The sequence below is a fragment of the Cetorhinus maximus genome, chromosome 9, assembly GCF_964194155.1.
Source record: "Cetorhinus maximus chromosome 9, sCetMax3.hap1.1, whole genome shotgun sequence".
Classification (NCBI taxonomy): Eukaryota; Metazoa; Chordata; class Chondrichthyes; order Lamniformes; family Cetorhinidae; genus Cetorhinus; species Cetorhinus maximus.
In genome coordinates, this window is record NC_135887.1 from 7,032,285 (window position 1) to 7,052,028 (window position 19,744).

Genomic DNA, 19,744 nt, shown 5'->3' on the forward strand with positions numbered 1-19,744 from the left:
TCAAAAATGGATACTTAAGTGACACATTGGAACCATACGTCAGCATCTTTAGTAGTTGATGGGTAGACACATGATAAAAGGGAAAAAACCAAGGGGGGAAAACATAACCTTAAATGTTCAAATGTTATAAATTGATCAGCTACTTCAAAGCTAAACTCAAAATTGAAGTGTAAGCAATAGTCATTAAAGTTTGTAGTTTAAGTAATGAAAAGAGGATTCTAGAGCATTTTCAATCTCGACTCAGCAGTAATTGAGCAACGCCCCTACCTCCACACCAACATAAACAAAGTCAAATGGAAAAAAAGAATTAAGCAGTTTACCCAAGTCTAAAGTTTTGAGCGCAATGCTGAATATTTCTGGTGGTTTCCATTTAACGGTTGGGAGACTGCATAGCTGATGTCAGTCGTTCATTATCTTTGGTTTACAATGTGTGTAAACCACAGAAATTCCTTCCTCTGAAGGGCATTAGTGAACCAATTATCCTACTCCATATAGTTTATACGTGACCAGTAAATTCTACATGGTTCACTCTTAATGCCTTCTGAAATGACCCACTAAGCCATTCAGTTTTACAAGTGATCACTACAAGGCCTGTTACAGTTGACGACAGCAGCCTCCAATCATTATATGAGAGATGGGCAATACATTTGGCCTTGCCAGCATCACCCATATCCGGAGAATAAATTAAAGCAAAAATGTAAAATCTTATGTTTAAGCATAATGTTCATTTTATGAACATAATGTATATCAGGATGACTTTCATGACTAATTTTTATGTGAAAGTCAGTTCCATAACAACTGAAAATTAGTATAAACTAGCTTCTTTTGCATTAAACACCTACTAGTGGCACCAGTTTCTCGACATTCTTATCTGCAGCAAACAGCTAAAACCTAAAAGTAAATTTGACAGAATTAATTAAAAATGGGCCTTCCCAACTACTAGCCTGGCAAGTTTGCATTTGATGTTGCAGTCGACTGTGCAAATCCATGTCAGTAGCCAGCATCATTAGTCTTGGTCTTGGGTTAATATAAAAACAGTGACACACCAGATTTGACAGGAAGCATACATGTTCAATACTGGACAGTGCCTATGCTCGCGTACAAAGTGAGTCACAAATAAGATTGCCCCCTCCCCTTTCCTCAGAATTTGAAATTTAATTGGAATATTTCCCAGCATTTCCATGCATTACCATCTCAGCTGACGGATAGGAAGCCACAGAGAAGAAAGTGAGAGATGCAAGGAAGTGTTCAGGGACTACAAAAAGACAAGTGGCCCTGAAAGACCAGGATAGGAGAAACAATTGTGCTCTTCCTCAAATAAACTAAATTATCCACCCCAATTATACACTTTATATTTTCAACCCTAGTGAAATTCTAGTCTTAAGTGAGCAATCAACAAATTTGAGTCTGTATATGCAGAATTATGATTTTCTTTGAAACACCCATTTTTTAAATAAATTACAGTTTATGTACACAGGGTCTTTTACATTAAAATGACATGCTGCAGTAATTAGCTTTATGTGAAACCAAAAAGAAACACAAATTTTGACCAAATAATGAAAGCAAATGTTGATGTTGCCTAATTTCTAACATCAATATTTTTAAACAGCAAACGGAATTTTATATTTTTCCCCACTTTTTAAAATCCCAGGTTAAAGAAACAGGAAATGGCACTGGATGGAACAGGGAGGTGCAAGTATTTGGGAGAAAGGGGCAAGGATGGAAAAGGAAAGGAAGGGCTCATGTTTCAGTTCAGGAAACATTTCAAAACTAAGTTAGTCTTAAAACATTGATGCAGATGATTTTAAGCACATAAATGCAACTGTTTTTTTGTATGTCAAATACATGTCACTTTTGCAAGCTCTTGAGCCTGCTAACCAACACTTCAGTAAACTCAACAGTGGCTTAATTCAAATTGTTAAGATACTACTGTCGTTTCAAAATGCCTTGTTACAGTACATATAATATATTATTGTAGATTGAAGTTTTAATATTTATAATCTAAGACCAAAAAAAGTGTGAAAATAATTAGCATCCCAAAAAGCAACTGATCAAAATTCTAAATTTAACAAGGAAATACATTACGTTAATGAAGACTGGGAGCATTACCTTTAAATAAATCCTCTCTCTTTTGAAAAATCACATTTTTCTCCTCCAACCTTTAACTAATTTAAACCAGATTAATAGGTGAATAATTTTAGGTGAGACTTTGTGCACTTTATCAATAAACCACTGGAGAAACACATTAGCAGGAAAAAAATAAGCAAGGCAAATAAAGGGCTGTAGCAGAGATGTGGGAATCATAGGATAGACATGAAGGCAGCCTTACAGTCCAGCATGACACACGGGCACAGACACCAGCCCAGACACCTGCCTGTGCGAGATCGTTGGAGCGAGCAGAGGAATCTTGAGAGGGAACAAGGCTCTGGGTAGGTGGGACCGCAGGTTCCAGCTGTGACAACAATGCAATGTGAAAGAAACAAGATCCAGATGTAAAAAATGAGAATGAAGATAGATGAAGTCATTAAGCAAATAACTGCACAGATACAGATAGAGATACAGCCAAAAACACAATATAATATAACCATTATTACAGCACACCTGCTTATGGACTACTATAGTCCTTGAGCATAGCACCCAAAAATCAAAAGATTTAGATTTTCCAATTTTCTTTCTAGTTTCCCATCAGTAGACATCATTCCTTTATATTCTGGAGTTTCTCACTATAATCTACAATATTCACCATCTGAAATTTAGACTTCAGCAAAGCACATATGATGAAAACTGTTTTGTCAGATCATAGAGGAAGCTGTTTAGGCCATGATGGCTAAATCATGCTTTTATTGGAATGCTAATACTATGGCTGTAAGTTATTTATATTTAGACCAAACTAAGATATTGCATACAGGATTCTTATGAATGTTGTTACATCATACTACAGGGCAATTATCATTAATGAATAAGAAAGGTGCCTAACGCTTAATCTTGTTTATATGATACCTGATGTTGTTGCCACATTTATGAGAACCAAGTGTTAATAATGCATTTACTTAAACTAAAGTGTTGATAGAAATTATTTTCAAAATTCAAACAGTAGTAAATTTACTAAAACAACTGTATGTTCAAAATGTGCTAGACAGGGATTGATAGACAAAAGTTTCCAAGTGTAAGCTAAAGCCACTTGGCCAGAATTTTTAACAAACTCATCAAATGTACAATTACAGTTTAAGCCTCCACTTATGGCACAGAACTAAAGCAAATATTATAATTGAAGTACGCAAACAAAACTTTCCTCTTCCAACTTTTAAGGCTAAAGTTTTCTGAGGACTACATTCAAAATTACAATCTGTGATACTACTTGTTGAGCACTGTTTGTAAATTGCAATTTAATAAATGTAGATTTTGTTTAGTGTAACAACAAAAATCTTAAGATTTTAAAATCTATCCACATTAAACATGCTGAAGTTTATGGAATACCATTTCTCATATTACAATAAACAATAGGATGAAGTTCATTTTGGTGAATTAATATTACAGAATATGCAAGTGCCTGCACATATGAACAAGTTGGTTACTTTATTCTATTCATTAATTCTTTACAGTATTGTCATAAGTCTCCTCAATTTTCTTATCCATCATAGCCCTTGACAACTCAGTGGAAAAAATTTCTCCTCCATGTCCCTCCAGATTTTTTTCCGATGATCTTAAATCTAAGAATAATAGTTACTGATGCACTCACCAGGGAATAATTTTTCTTTATCAAAACTAATCATCTTGAAAACTGTGATTAGATCACTTCTTAACCTTCTCTGTTGCAAGAACAGTCCTAAAGTGCCAGCACAGACACAATAGGCTGAATGCCCTTCTTCTGTGCTGTAAGTTTCTATGATTCCATAAGCATGTGACTTTAGGGTAACAGGTAACAATGCTGACAAGGTTTTAAAATAGATAACAAATGTTAATGAATGTTAGTACTGAAAAGTGAAATATAAATGCATACTATATATAGTCTTGGTAAATGCAAATGTAAAACTAAAAGTATGCAAAATCACTGTTGCCATAGCATCACACCAGGTCAAAATCTAAACGAAAATGCTCTAGTACTGTTAAGATATTTGTTCCAGAAATTATGGTAAACTATGAAGGTATTGATAGAGTAAATAGTGAGAAATTGTTTCCAATAGTTTAACAATTCTCTGGCAAGAGGATTAGTAACCCGAGTACAAGGATTTAAGATGCTTGGCAATGGAATGCAGAGAGTTGTTATAATCTAGAATACACTGACTGAAAGGGCGGTGAAAGCAGATTCAAGAGTAAATTCCAAAAGAGAATTAGATATGCACTTGAAAAGGAAAAAAAAAAACTGCTGGGCTACAAAGGAAAGAGCGGGGGAGTGAAACTAGTTGGATGGCTCTTTCAAAGAGCTGTCACAGGCAGGATGGGTTGAATGGCCTCTTTCTTCACTGTATGATTCAGTGAACTACAAGACTAAACTTCCCCAAGTGACGAGATGACCCCAGAACCCAAAGAAAATAAATGAATTATATTTGGGGCTATTACATTGTCAATCTACTACATGATCCCTTGAAAACTGAAGTCAAAAAGGTTAGCCCATAATATACTAAATTTGAAAGTAGATTTCTCTTTGGATACTAGGTTCAACTTAGCTGTGGTTAGGATTCAAAACAGAAGCCAAAGACAACAATAATAAGAATTAAGTACATCGTTCATCGGGTACCATAAGATTGATCCCAGATGGGAAAAATGGTCTTTTCTTACCGAATTGTAGCGACAGGCAATGTCGTACAAAGCAAAATTATTTTGGGTATTTAGGTTTGCATTCACGGGACCAATCACTTAAGCTTGCTACAAATTGTAATATTTCACACTTCAATACTTTAAACAATTTTTGTTCTTGAAATACTATGTAAAATATAGATTGTATATCCACCTGCAGCACATCACTGACCGATTAGTAAAATTAATAGTTTGGATCATCTGCACGAAAGTAAGGGTTAAAAGATGAAGTGTCTGGTATATGTAAAGTTTAAAGGATTCTGCTTTCAGGAAAAACGTGCCAACAGCCCAACACAAGCAACAGTCAAAGCATGGTGTATTTATTTACTGAAGTTTTGAAGATTCTCTCCAGTCCCATCTGAGCTTCATCTGTGTGAGTCATTTGTTGTGGTATCCATTGGGCCTAAAAATTACAATATTAATTTTCTAATTAACAGCTCTCATCTATTTACTGGGCTTGAAATTTGTGGGGTGCGAGGTGTTGGGTGCTAGCTAATGTCAATCCAACTATTGGGTCACCGTGACAATTAAACCTAAAATGCATGCTTCTGGCTTATGTGTAAACGGTAATGAAGGTTTGCAAAAACATTTTCTGCATGAAATGCAATAGTTTTAGAATGTTTTCACTGCTTACTAAAGATTGTGATCCATTTGATAATTTGACTTCTCTCAGTCCAGCAGCCAAAACCAGTACTCATGGCCTGGATTTTGCATTTGTAGTGGCAGTGAAACTGTCCATGCTTAACCATCATTACAACTTTGAAACTGACAGCAATTTCTAGCATCACACATAAATAGTTAAATGAGGAAATCCAAAAGTTGCTGTCAGTAATTTTCTACTCCTCAACATTGGACACTGTTGAAGATGGAAATAAATTAAAAATCATTTGAACCTACATGAAATTCCACTTTTTATGCTTTAATCTCACTGTATAAAACCCTGAAATGTTAATGCCTTGTCGAATGAGGTATATCTGTGTTTTTATTGGAGTATTAAGTCATAATTACTTCTGAACAACCTCTCTGGCCTTGGAAAAGTTCTATATTTGTGGAAAGTCAAATTTCTCCATTATGATAAAGATTGCACAGCTTTTTAACGTAAGTCGATTTTTTAAAGTTTAAGATATTTCAGCTTCTACATTAATCCCATGAGTATGTCCCAGTCCTTATTTCACTCTGTAAAATTATTAAAACGTGAAGGATAATCATTGCATTTTACTTCTTGGTATGCTGTCAGAATTCTTTACTGTGATTGTCTACTTAGCCTGTTTGATTACTTCACTGCTGCTTGATGCCAGAGATCCCCTATAATTGGCACCCCAATCAAGTTAACATCAGGAAAAGACGAAATTCATGTCACAGAGATCACTAGATCTTTGTGGGCAGCTTTCTTGGAGGTCAGTGCCAAGGTCGTCATTTCACTGCTGACCGCAAAATCCAGCTATTAATAACCACTTTTTTCACTATACATGTTGTACCCTCTTCACCTCATTGAAAAGGCACAGAATATTTTGTCAATCAATACATTTTCAGATATTTAGCATCATTTTAAAATATATAATCAGAAGGTACAGTTACTTCCTATATATGCTCAAAGTTTACAGATGCAGACTAGATGTTACAGAATAAAATTACAAGCAGTATAAATTCCAGGAGCCAAGCTATTTGTACCAAAAAGCAGTGCTGAAAATTATGCAGGGATTTAGTTTGAGTGGCTCATATGGTTGACCTTTTGGTACCTGGACTAAGAAATGCAGTGCAATGCAGGAAGCAGGGAAAAACTGCTTCACTTTTCAGGTTCTGAATATTAGAATACTTTACCAAAACACATTTTTAACTGGAACATTCCCAGACTGATTCCATGAGAATCATATGGTACTGGTTCAAAGACTACATAATTGTGGCCGAAGAAGCTTAAAATCCTGTCACATGGACTAGGAACCCAACAGTAATAGCATTAAACCACATGACATAAATGAAAAGGAACAAAGCACAAAATTATTTAACAATCACATGTATTTTGTTGCAAGCCAATAAAGTTTTGGGAGTATGGGAGGGGGGACAGAGTGGAGCTACACTGCAAGATTCACAGTGCAGGAGGATCTAGCATGTAGGGTGAAACAAGTTTCAAAGCAGGTCAACCACAACAGTTATCTTTTCACTGCACAAGCAAGGCAACGGACAAATCACACTTAATTTTCTTCTTTTGTTGGCCCGCAATTATGTTGGCATTTCAGATCAAACTGTCCTTTGGTGTTTTTTCAAATGTTATTAAAAATGTATATTAATTTTAATAACCCAATTGTGGTAATATATAATTTAGTTCAAGCAAAATATGCCTATAACCTCAACTGCATAGGTGAAAGAACATTCCTAAAATAATCAATTTAGTCAATAATTAAATTCATTTCAGGTTTTAACATTAAAACATTGATAAATTAAATTTAAAGTAGTTGCTGTTTATTTCTGTCTTACATGTATTTCAGCTCTAACATAAGGGAGAAAAGGCAACATTTTTTTGCACTTGTTCATGGCCAGCATTTATTGCCCATCCCTAATTGCCCTCAAGAAGGTGGAAGTGAGTTGCCTTCTTGAACCGCTGCAGTCCACATTCCTTATAGACTTTCTAGTGATTGTGATACAACTGAGTGGCTTGCTAGACCATTTCAGAGGGCATTTAAGAGTCAGCCACATTGCTATGGGTCTGGAGTCACATGTAGGCCAGACCAGGTAAGGACAGCAGATTTCCTTCCCAAAAGGATGAGTAAACTACATGGAGTTTTTACAACAATCGACAATGGTTTCATGGTCATCATTAAACTTTTAATTCTAGATTTTTTTTAAAATTCCAATTCCACCATCTGCCATGGTGGGATTTGAACCTGGGTTCCCACTGCATTACCCTGGGTCTCTGGATTACTAGTCCACCACCTCCCCACGAGTGATGATGTCACATATGCTCTACATATCATAGACCAGAGAGGGAAATCAAATCTTCCTGCAGACACTTTAATTAAAGTTTTGGGGAGATAAATTTTTGCTACAGATCATTTTTAAAACGTTCAAACAATCTACAGGATTAGTCTTTTATCAATTTAAAATGGTATTAAAATTTAAAATTAAGGAGAAAGCAAAGTCTAGAGAGAGTTCAGCGCCCTCAATGACAGTCTAATGCGTCAGCCATGACTATGATAGCATTATCGCCCTCAAATCAGAAGGTTGTGGGTACAAGTCCCATTCCAGAAACCTAAGCATAAAATATAGGTTGACACTCCAGCACGGTACTGAACGAAAACTGCACTGTATGAAGTTGTCACCTTGCAAATTAGGCCTTAAATCACATCGAGTAGCACTATTCTAACCAGGAGTTCTCCAAGTGGCTCTATTAATAGTTATTCCTCAGCCAACATCACTAGAAAATACAAATTATCTGATCATCATCTCATTGTTGTTTGTGGTACCTTGCTATGAACATTACGACAGTGCCTATATTTCAAAAAACTATTTTCTTGGCTGTATAACACTTTAGAACATACTGAGGTCTGGAAAGGAGCTATATAAATGCAAGTCTCTTTCTTTCTTTTCACCAAGCTTTTTTTTATAGGGTGGGGGGGAAACATGCCACCTTAAATGCTGGACTTCTTGAAAAAAAAGAATAAGTTCTACTCCTATGCTAGGTGTCTCGGTTGGCCTCAATTACATGCATGACAGTGCAGGATCATTACAAACAACAGGAGGCATGACTCCACGCCAGCTTCAGAACCACCCAAACTCAAGAATGTACACTACTGCCTGTGAAATTTACACTCCGTATAGCAAGTGGCTTACCATACAGGTAATATGGCGTAATCATAATTGCCTTCTCTATAATAGGAGATTGGGAAGTACATTGTTCAAAATTCTCTCTCAAAGCTTTGTTTCTCCTTTATTAAAAATAGCATGAAACTGGTCACTTGGTAACTTGTTAAAAATTGGTTACTGCAGGTGTAAAAACATGTACACCATTTAAACACAGGCGTAAGTATGCAAGCATATTGTAGCTTTACACAAAGTCACAACTAACCTATGATTTTCACAGTATGCATTGTCTTTTCACTGTTCATTGCAAATGAAATGAAATATCATCATACACAGTGCTATTCTTTCCATAGTCACACACCTGCATTCTGACATCGGATGGAAACTCTTCTGCAACAAGTGATGGCAACTTTTCCTGAACTGGAATTTGTTGCGCATTGGAACGTGCAGTCTCCTTTAAATAAGCCAAAGAGGAAACAGCATGTGCGTATATAATATTGGAAGTTTAATCAGTTGGAAACTTAAAATCATGCTTCAAACTCGGTCTCCACTAGATTATCTAATTTGGATTTAATCTGTCTAGATTATCACAATCATTTCAGATTAAGAGATTATAGTATTAGTGTAGCACAACACAACTCGCATTTGGTTTCAAGGTTATTCGTAATACAGCTGCACTAATTCTAACTTTCACATTTCCATGCATTTATGTTCCACATTTCCATGCGTTTATGTTCCAATCAGAAAACAAAATCATAAATACTAACATCTCCAATTAATCATTTTCCATGCATAAATGCTTAATAAGGTTGTCTTTCATAAGACACTACGGCAATCAATAATCTGATTGCCTCTCACGAAATTACAATTTTCTGAATTTTGCAATAAACATATCCACATTTTCACAACAGATCAAGCAAATCCAAGGTGTACAGCAGTTATTTGCCAATTATGCCATTGTGATAATATTAAGCAAAAGTCATAACTCTCTTCACTGTTCTAAAACAGTCTTTTGGTCAGTAGTGGTAGGTTTTAAAATGTGCATTAGAAAATGGCAGAAACTCTTTCTCCAATTTAGGACATGCATGTTTTGGTTAGCCAGTTACCTCACTTTTTACCAGTTCTGGCATTTGTTGATCATTTTGTTTTTCCATGTGCTCCAAGGAAGGTGAATGTGGCATTGTGGGCATTTTATTATAAACACTGTCAGAAACATCTTCCTTTTTTTCTGGGAGTCTTAACCGAGGTTTGTGATCTTTAGTTTTTCTTCTAGTCATCAGACTAGTTAAACCCATTGAAATATCATCTTTAGCGGCTTCCTTTGCTGGAATTACTGGTTCTACTTTGGGGGCATTAGGAACATTTTTCTCAACTTTTAATACTGTGGTCTTGCCAATTTCAGTTCTAGCTCCTGCTTTTCCTTCCAAGGCTGTTTTGCTCTCCACCATCTTTTTCATTGCTTGTTCTTTACACTTAGTCTCCATGGCCTTTTCCTTATCACTTCCACTTTCTCCTGGTAAAGCCTTCCGTATCACTTTCCTGACGATTTTAACCACTTTTTTCTTGGGAAATCTTTCACTCTCATGAGGCAACTCCTCCAGATTTGCAGCATTTGTATTCTGCTTTAGTTCCTCTTGTACATGAAGTGCATTTTCAAAATATCCAGATGAACATGCACTTTCTCCATTTATTTCTGGTTGTGGAATGCAGATCTCTTCACTCCTGACTTGCATTGCATTATGATTTTCACCTCTTTCTGACTATAGTTATGCAGCATAAGAAAAAATGTTGCATGAATTAAAACAATAGAAAAATATTGGTGGTAGCAAAGCAAAAAGAAACAAACAGAATTACAGCCCAAATGTGATTTCAAGAAAGAACACAAACCATTGGTACAACAAAAAGTCCCATTTTAATCCCCAACCATCCTTGTGCAATAGGTACATAAAACTGCACCACATTCATGTGGATGATCCTACCAGATCATCATTGTATTAATTCAAATATGGAATTAAGAAAAGTGAAGTATCAAATGCATTAGAGTAAATACTTGTAGAAGTGTATAAAATTTACAAAAGCAGATACAACTTTTAAATGCCACTATACATTTTTGGATGTTTGGATAAAGTTATCGATGCAAAAACTCTTCTGTATCAAAATATTTTTGTATATTAAAAAGTGGCAAACTGCCCCTACATACATTTTATTGGTTAGTAAGGCAAAAAAACTTATGTCACGTATACACAATATGTATCGTATATTTTACACTTCAATAATGGTTCAAACTGTTAAAACTACAAAAAGCACAGAAAACTATATTAGAAGTGACAATAGGTATATACAAAATAATACTTTTGTTGTGCTAGTGTTAAGATTATTTATTTTTTTAAATTAAGATAGGCATGCAGCTCATGGAACAGGCCAGTGCAAGTTGTTTTTAAGATATTGAGAAAATTAGAAATTAGGCAGATATAACCATAACATCTTTTTCTCTGCAAAATCAAATGTTTGTGAAATTTCAATAATATGAAATATTAAACATAAATGATACCTCTATCCTAAACTGCTGGTTCTATATGATTGTAAGTAATGACACAGATGGAATGAAAATTAAATACAAAATTGTGCCCTAACAAGCATTGTTGTACAAGTGACCTGCCACTTCAAAAATTAGGTTACGTTCACTAACTCAAGCTAGTGTAAAGCAGTTATAGTATATAGATACTAGACAAAGAAAAATATATTCAGAAACAGGTCTCTTGACCTTCATGTACTCTTGGTAATTTTACTGCATATAGCACATGGGTAATCTTTAGTAAACAATTAGTTTTAAGACTACAGCCAAATTTGCTAATATGCTTCCTGTCTGCAAGCAATACTGAATCACACTATGCCTGAAAAGACATATAGGATAGTAATTAATATGCTGCAGTGCAGCAAGGCTCGTGGCCTCCATTTATAGAAAGCAGACAAGTTATTCAGTTCTTTTCTTTAAAATAAAGTAAGTAAGGTTTTTTTTCAGAATGTCTGACTGCATTTCATTTACTGTCTAAATTTGGTTAAACACAACTAAATACCCAACAATCATCTAATAAAATGTCAACACTTATCTTCAGGTAAATGATTTTGCATCTGCTTGCTAATTAGACTGCTTTAATGACAATACCATTAGCTAACATTTTTTCATAAAATATTAAACGTAAAGATTTTTTTAATATAGAATGTCCAGGCTTAGCAAAATTAGCAATGCTAGCTTTTAGTTTCAACAGACAGGCAAACTAAATACCATTTTCACCAACAGCTACTTCACATGGACAAATAAAATGCTGCAACATCTCCAGTTCTCTTCCTAACACCACAGAACATTACTTTGTAGTATAAGATAACACATTGTTCACAATGTGGCCTAAATCAAGCATACAGTTGCAGCAAAATTATTCAGCTAACCTTCATTTTATTCCTATGATCTAGATGATTAGAGGAGGATCTTTGAAAGCCTTCCAGGCCCAAATGAAATCAACACAACCACTGCATCTGCTGATGCTGCATCAGTCAGTATTTCCAATGACAGAAGGTCTACTATAACAACGCTGCTGTGGCACATTTAAAAAAATCAAGTGCAGAAAAACAAGGTTTCTGTTGCTTATAACCAAATTCTCTTCTCATCAATTCTAAACCATTCTTAGTTTGAATGAAACAGTGTTGCAATATACATTTTAAAAGTATTATTAACCATTAATGTAGCTTGGTTGAAAATATATTTTAGACAGTTCCAGATAACTGTACATTTTTGTTCACCATTATTACACAAGTTAATATTTTATGAAATTGTGCCAAGTAAATCGATAAGCATTTTGCAGCATCACACCATCCCATCCCTCCAGTGTAAACACTGAAAATGTAGGTGCAATTATTTTCCTGATGAATCTAAAAACAAATTTGCACTGACCAGAACAAATTATTTTCAAAAATTAACTATCACTTGATGAAACTTACAGATTGTTCAAGGTTTGCTTCTTGGTCTTGATCTGGATTTTCTGATTTGAAAACAGATACTGATTTTTTCTTTGCAACAGGCTTTTCCTCGTTAACCTAATTATTTATAGGATGAGGATGCAACATCACTATCCAAAATTTGAATGATACATGCAACAGTGCTGTCTGTCATTACAATTCAGCAAAATTCAAGATAGGATACTACATGTATAATTAAATGTTTAATTAAAAGGAAACCTCAGCTATAAATTCCGTTGTTCTTGAGTATAAAATTGTCAGATTATCTCGGACAAAAAAATCATTCACTAGATTTGAGAGCTATTTTTCCAGTGAAAAGAAATTTGGAAATTTATTGCGCATTTTTATGACAACCAAATTCTTCTATACTCTACAAACTGAAGTATTATTATTATTTTCAAAGCATTGTCAGTAAAGTTTGAATGAAGTAGAATTCTACTAATAGTTGATAGCAAGCAGAATTTTAAAAATAATGACTTATAGTTTGCACCAACACCAATAAATGCCTGGTGTCTTGATTTCGCACTGAATGAGCTTCTGCAATAATTAAACTTATAAACTTTATTTTAAAAATATAGCTGCAAATTGACAGATACAACCTTTGTTTTGTTCTTTACATGCAAAATTGAACTAGCATCATAACTGGTAATAATGCCCAAATCTAGAACAAGTCTTTGCACAATCAGATGAATTCCTTACTACACGTTAGATTTTGCAATAAAAGTTGTGTCATATGGGATTGCTCTTTTTACTTTACTGGTAACAACTTAAACCCATTTTTTCGGAAAATAAATTTCATTTGAAGTTATTTCTTATAGCTGCATTACAGAAAATCCATGCATATAGATTGTATAGTAAATCTGGCCTGACTATAAGCGATTTGGTAATTGCAATTTGAATGATTTGAGTTTTAACAAAAAAACACTTTCCTTTTGCTCCCAAAAAGCAAAACGTGATGAGAAAGCCATGCTGCTGTCATAAATTGATAAATGGGATTATGAAAAGATGCAGTCTATTAGAGAACTGAAGTTTGCCTGGAGCCAAGTTCTTCCCAGTAACTGAAATTGGTGGGGCAGATTGGAATGCCCTGGACAATGACCATGCAGCGTAAACTGGACAGACGTGTGATGAATACTGTAGGTACAGAAAAGCGGAAAGCACAAAATTACAGTTATCATATATAGAAAACTAAACAGTTATTGCAATTATTTCATCTAATAGCAAAACTAAATTTCATCCAGCAGAACTTTTAAAGTAGTAAAAACAGTGCTGCAGAGTGAATTCAGTACAGTAGGGAGGACATCATCATAAGACCAAAATATTTGACTGCCAGTAGCTGCCTCAAAGTTAATTTATCTTTTAATTATGAACAACCTTTTTGCAGTTACGATTGCTAAACTACAAAGACAGTTTATAAAAATAGGAATAGGAAATTCACCAGTTTGTCAATGGGTAATCAGATAAAATATAGATAAATTTAACATAGGAATGTAAAAACTAGATTTGGGATGGGAAAAGTTGAATTCCAAAAAAATGCCAAAGCACATTGCTAAGGTGGTGTCCAAATATCTACCAGGCAAACTAAACTCAAACTGAGTTTATATTAGTGAAGCTGATTTTTCACAAAAGCAATGATGGCTCTTCTCAACTGCTACAGATTTTATTTTAAGTTAATGGAGACTATTCCATCCAGGTGTAGTAACTGGAGTACTTGGTTGTTTTGAAATTGTGGTGCACATTTCTTGAAGTAGTAATTGCAAAATTGTCTGGACTTCTATAGGACAATAAAATGGCAACAGCAGAAATATGTGTCTTGTGAATATGAGTTGGTATGATATATGCTCAATTGCTTTTCATAGTTCAAACAAAGTCCTTTAACTTAATCCACGGAGATAGATGTACACTCTCAAGCATTCCCTTCTATTCCAATTGGTGGAAGATTCCATACGATCACAGTCATCAGGTATGGAATGTAATTAGAATTATCCTTCTACAATCTTTGTTTTACTTTGCACAAGTTTCTACCCTTGTGCAAGGAGTTTGATCTGGACTGAAAAATCAGCTTTCCCCAGAAGCAAGTAATACAAAAGTTTTCCTTGTACACTTTTAAGGCAGCAATTAGAGCACTTGCTTCATCAATTGCGCAAAACATCAGCCTCTACCATTTGGAGAATTTGATCTTTGTCACAGTGCAGATCTAGAACAAGCTCTGCAGTGTCTAGGGAAAACCATTACTTCTTAATCCAAACTAGACTATTTGCTTCTTGGAATTGTCTCTTGGGTTTTATAACAAGGGTCACGTTCATGTCATTTGCCCTTGAACATAAGAAGACAACGGACAATTATACTTTTTAAACTAGCAGCATGGAATATGGACTATTTACCTTGACCCAAGATGAAGTCCAGGGGGTCAGGAGACTTTGATTTCTGAACAAATAGGGACTAACTCATGTTTCTGGCAAGTTATTAAAATGTAAATGTCCATGTGGAGGACTCTCCCTTGAAGGGACATGCAGAGTGCAAGATCACTTATGGGAATACAAGGTCACTTATGGGGCTGAATTTTGCCGTCAGCGAACAGGGGGCGGGGCCTGCTCGCCGACACGCAAAATGACGCGGGGAACCCCCGATGTCATCCCACCCCATTTAAATTTTCAGGAAGGCGGGGGCACTGCCAAATCAGCTGTGCGCCCACCAACCTGTCAATGGCCAATTGAGGCCATTGACAGGATAATTAAAACAATTAAAGGACCTGCCCGCCCAACCTTAAGGTTGGTGGGCAGGCCAGGAGACCCGGCGGGCTTCTGAAAAAACATGAAACCTCATCCACCAGTGGGATGAGCTTTCATGTAGGGTTTAAGAAATTTATTAACATGTCCCATGACATTGTCACATGAGGGGGACATGTCAACGATTTTTTTATTTTTCTATTTTTAATATTTGAACAACTTTCAGCGATCACCCTGAGGCAGCACCTAGCCTCTTTCGTGCGCATGCGTGAAAGAGCGCACTCTCGCATTTGGGGAATCTCTCCCCCCCACCGGGCAGGAAGTGTACAGCGCTTCCCACTGGGCGTCACGCTGGGCGGGCCAATTAAGGCCCGCCCACTTAAAATGGTGGCGGGGCCCGCTTCTCCGGCGGGGATTGGCTCCCCGTCCGCCGGAGATTGTGTCGGGCCCGCCCGCCCGGTAGGCAGAAAATTCTGCCCATGGAATTTACAACTCCTATTGTCTAGATATTTACAGAAATTCAAATACAATGGTCACTTCAGACCTGGTGTCTGCAAACTTAAACTAACAAAGGGGTATGAAGAAATCATATTTATGACAAGCAGGTGTAAACAGCTACCATTCATTCCCCATTGTGTGGCAATTGTTTCTAACATTGAATCATTTGTGTGGATAATAGAAGCATTGATTCTGTGGCCACATGATCAAATTTGACTTGAGATAATGAATCTTATTATTCCAAGGACAGGCCAAGGCAAATCAGTCTGATACTCCACAGCACAGAGGGGGCCACCTCCCAACAAGAACAACAGAACTCTGCCTAAACTGGCAGTAAACTTAGGCAGTGAAGAGAGGGGCTAATTTGATTTCACCTGCAAAATTATATTTCTTCTCTAGAGAAGCTCAGTCACAACTTTGTTTGAAAGCCTAGAAACTTCCAATCTCCAGTTATCATCAAAGAACCAGAAGAGAGAAAGCCTTCTGGCCTGCAACATTTTCATCTTAGGGGATTGATTAAGGACATGTAATTGTTTCTTGTTATTCTTTTGATAATCTAAGTGCATGCGTCATCGCTAGAATTCATCTTTTCGTGTGTGTTTGAGGGAGTGAGTGCTTTGTGTTTACATTTCAGTGTTGTGTAAATAAATGTTTATTCTTTTTGATTTAAACTTACCAGAAAACCGGCTTATGTCTATCCTTTAAAGTCACAGCACTCAAAAGTAAAACATTCCTTCTAAAAAATATACCTTGTTGCGAATAACCAAGAGGCGAGGATAAATGCAGGGACACTGACTGTATCAGCACTCAGCTGGATAAACTAGAGAAAAGTGTGGTGAAGGGTATTAGAAATCTTGTGGGATTTATTTTCCAGACAAACTGGCCAGATAGACTGTACCTTCTTATCCACAATGAGTTGTCTATTTCTGGGTAATGTAGAGCAATCATTAACAATTTTGAGCCAATACCCATGAAGCTTTGATGATATAGTTTAGTGGGACTGCAAGACATGAAAGATGCAACATCAAAAATACAGAAAATCCTCATGCTGAGCATGAATATGGTCCCTTGCCTTGGTGAAATCATTCCTCAAGTCAAGGTCACATAGGGCAGGACCTCCATGCCAATGGGCTGCATAGCTAGGCGAAAAGGATTACAAACTAAATTGACCCGGATTTCCTTTACTCTGTTCGTCAGTTGGTTCTGTAAAGGTATGAACCATACGAGAAAATTTGCGTAATCACATTCCTGAGGCACATCATGGCCATAAGACCATAAGACATAGGAGCAGAAATTAGGCCATTTGGTCCATCGAGTCTGCTCCGCCATTCAATCATGGCTGATAAGTTTCTCAACCCCATTCTCCCGCCTTCTTCCTGTAACCTTTGATCCCCTTACCAATCAAAAACCTATCTATCTTGGTCTTAAATACACTCAATGACCTGGCCTCCACAGCCTTCTGTGGCAATGAATTCCATAGATTCACCACTCTCTGGCTAAAGAAGTTTCTCCTCATCTCTGTTCTAAAAGGTCTTCCCTTTACTCTGAGGCTGTACCCTCGGGTCCTAGTCTCTCCTACTAATGGAAACATCTTCCCCACGTCCACTCTATCCAGGCCTTTCAGTATTCTGTAAGTTTCAGTCAGATCCCCCCTCATCCTGCTAAACTCCATCGAGTATAGACCCAGAGTCCTCAAACATTCCTCATATGTTAAGCCTTTCATTCCTGGGATCATTCTCGTGAACCTCCTCTGGACCCTCTCCAGGGCCAGCACATTCTTCCTGAGATACGGGGCCCAAAATTGCTCACAATATTCTAAATGTGGTCTGACCAGAGCCTTATAAAGCCTCAGCAGCACATCCCTGCTTTTATATTCTAGTCCTCTCGAAATAAATGCCAACATTGCATTTGCCTTCCTAACTACTGACTCAACCTGCAAGTTAACCTTAAGAGAATCCTGGACTAGGACTCCCAAGTCCCTTTGCACTCCAGATTTCTGAATTCTCTCCCCATTTAGAAAATAGTCTATGCCTCTATTCTTCCTACCAAAGTGCATAACCTCACACTTCCCCACGTTGTATTCCATCTGCCACTTCTTTGCCCATTCTCCTAACATGTCCAAATCCTTCTGCAGCCTCCCCGCCTCCTCAATACTACCTGTCCCTCCACCTATCTTTGTATCATCTGCAAACTTAGCCAGTATGCCCTCAGTTCCTTCATCTAGATCATTAATGTTTATATAAGGTTATATCTGCACCAATGGATGTGTTGACCTAAACACAGAGAATTTCAGTATATGAGAGACTTACAAATTGTCGGGTTTCTTTTTAAAAGGAAATGTAAAAAATGGGGCAGACAAGTGAAAAGCAGTAGCTGGAAATAAGAATAAACTGTGAAGAAGAGTCTTAGTTAACAATGAAATCTCACAAATGAAGAGACCAGGTCTGATTATTAGATACTTCAAAATTATCTGACAAATCCATGGTGGCCAAGTTATGCAAGAAGCAGAATAATCAACTGCTATTGCTATAGAGACAAGATGGAGATTAGCCTGGTTTCAGACCACCAAGTTTAAATCTTCTGTTTAAGTATGAATTCTTTGAGGAAAACCGGAGGATGAAATATAAATAGACAACTATGGTTGGAGCTCCAAGACATCAGGGTGCAGCATGTGCATCCTTATGTACTGCATAAGGCTGTCACAAATGTTTTGCTAACAACTTGCTGGGGAGAAATTCATCTATTATCTACCACTTTTCAGGTGAGGTGAGAGTGACTGCCCTTGACATCAAGGCAGCATTTGAACGAGTGTGGCATCAAGGAGCCCTAGCAAAACTAGAGTCAATGGAAATCAGGGGGAAAACTCCACTGATTGGAGTCGTATCTGCACAAAAAAAGATGGTTGTGGTCGTTGGAGGTCAGTCATCTCAGCTTCAGGACATCACTGCAGCGGTTCCTCAGGGTAGCGCCCAAGGCCCGGCCATCTTCAGCTGCTTCATCAATGACTTTCCTTCCATCATAAGGTCAGAAGTAGGGATGTTTGCTGATAATTGCACAATGTCCAGCACCATTCACAACTCCTCAGATACTGAAGCAGTCCATGTCCAAATACAGCAAGATCTGGACAATGTCCAGGCTTGGACTGACAGGTGGCAAGTAACATTTGCACCACACAAGTGCCAGGCAATGACCATGTCCAACAAGAGAGAATCTAACCATCACTGCTTCATATTCAATGGCATTACCATCGCTGAATTCCTCCACTATCAACATCTGGGGGTTACCATTAACCAGAAACTGAACTGGACTAGCCATATAAATACTGTGGCTACAAGAGCAGGTCAGAGGCTAGAATCCTGCAGCAAGTAACTCACCTCCTGATTTCCCCAAAGCCTGTCTACCATCTACAAGGCACAAGTCAGAAGTGTGATGGAATATTCTCCACTTGCTTGGATGAATGCAACTCCAAAGAAACTTCCCAGAAGCTTGACACCATCCAGGACAAAGCAACCCACTTGATTGGCACCCCATCCACAAACATTCACTCCCTTATCACTGATGCACAGTGGCAGAAGTGTGTTCCATCTACAAGATGCACTGCAGGAACTCACCCAGGCTCCTTAGGCAGCACCTTCCAAACCCACGACCACTACTATCTAGAAGGACAAGGGCAGCAAACACATGGGAACACTACCAACTGGAAGTAGCTTCCAAGATACTCACCATCCTGACTTGGAAATATATCGCCGTTCCTTCACTGTCGCTGGGTCAAACTCTTGGAACTCCCTCCCTAAAAGCACTGTGGGTGTATCTACATCACATAGACTGCAGTAGTTCAATAAGGCTGCTCATCACTACCTTCCCATGGGCAATTAGGCATGGGCAAGAAATGCTGGCCTAGCCAGCAC

General features: G+C 37.2%; 1 protein-coding gene across 19 annotated transcripts in view; it reads right to left on the bottom strand.

Moving 5' to 3' along the window:
* The window catches only part of myo18ab (myosin XVIIIA b), a 257,823-nt gene that overhangs the window by 148,514 nt on the left and 89,565 nt on the right, over nucleotides 1-19,744 (bottom strand). For 7 of the 19 annotated variants that reach the window (XM_078547987.1, XM_078547986.1, XM_078547985.1 and 4 more), the window contains exons 1-2: nucleotides 5,126-5,200; nucleotides 2,330-2,452 (exon numbers count right to left, since the gene is read on the bottom strand). The exons of 4 other annotated variants lie outside the window; for them this stretch is intronic. In XM_078547987.1, the coding sequence (XP_078404113.1) occupies nucleotides 2,330-2,452; nucleotides 5,126-5,179 (177 nt within the window). In that variant the 5' untranslated portion in view covers nucleotides 5,180-5,200. Of the gene's footprint in view, nucleotides 1-2,329; nucleotides 2,453-5,125; nucleotides 5,201-8,956; nucleotides 9,050-9,701; nucleotides 10,356-12,591; nucleotides 12,688-19,744 lie in introns of those variants that run through there. 8 more of the 19 variants (XM_078547977.1, XM_078547971.1, XM_078547973.1 and 5 more) reach the window with 6 other exon arrangements.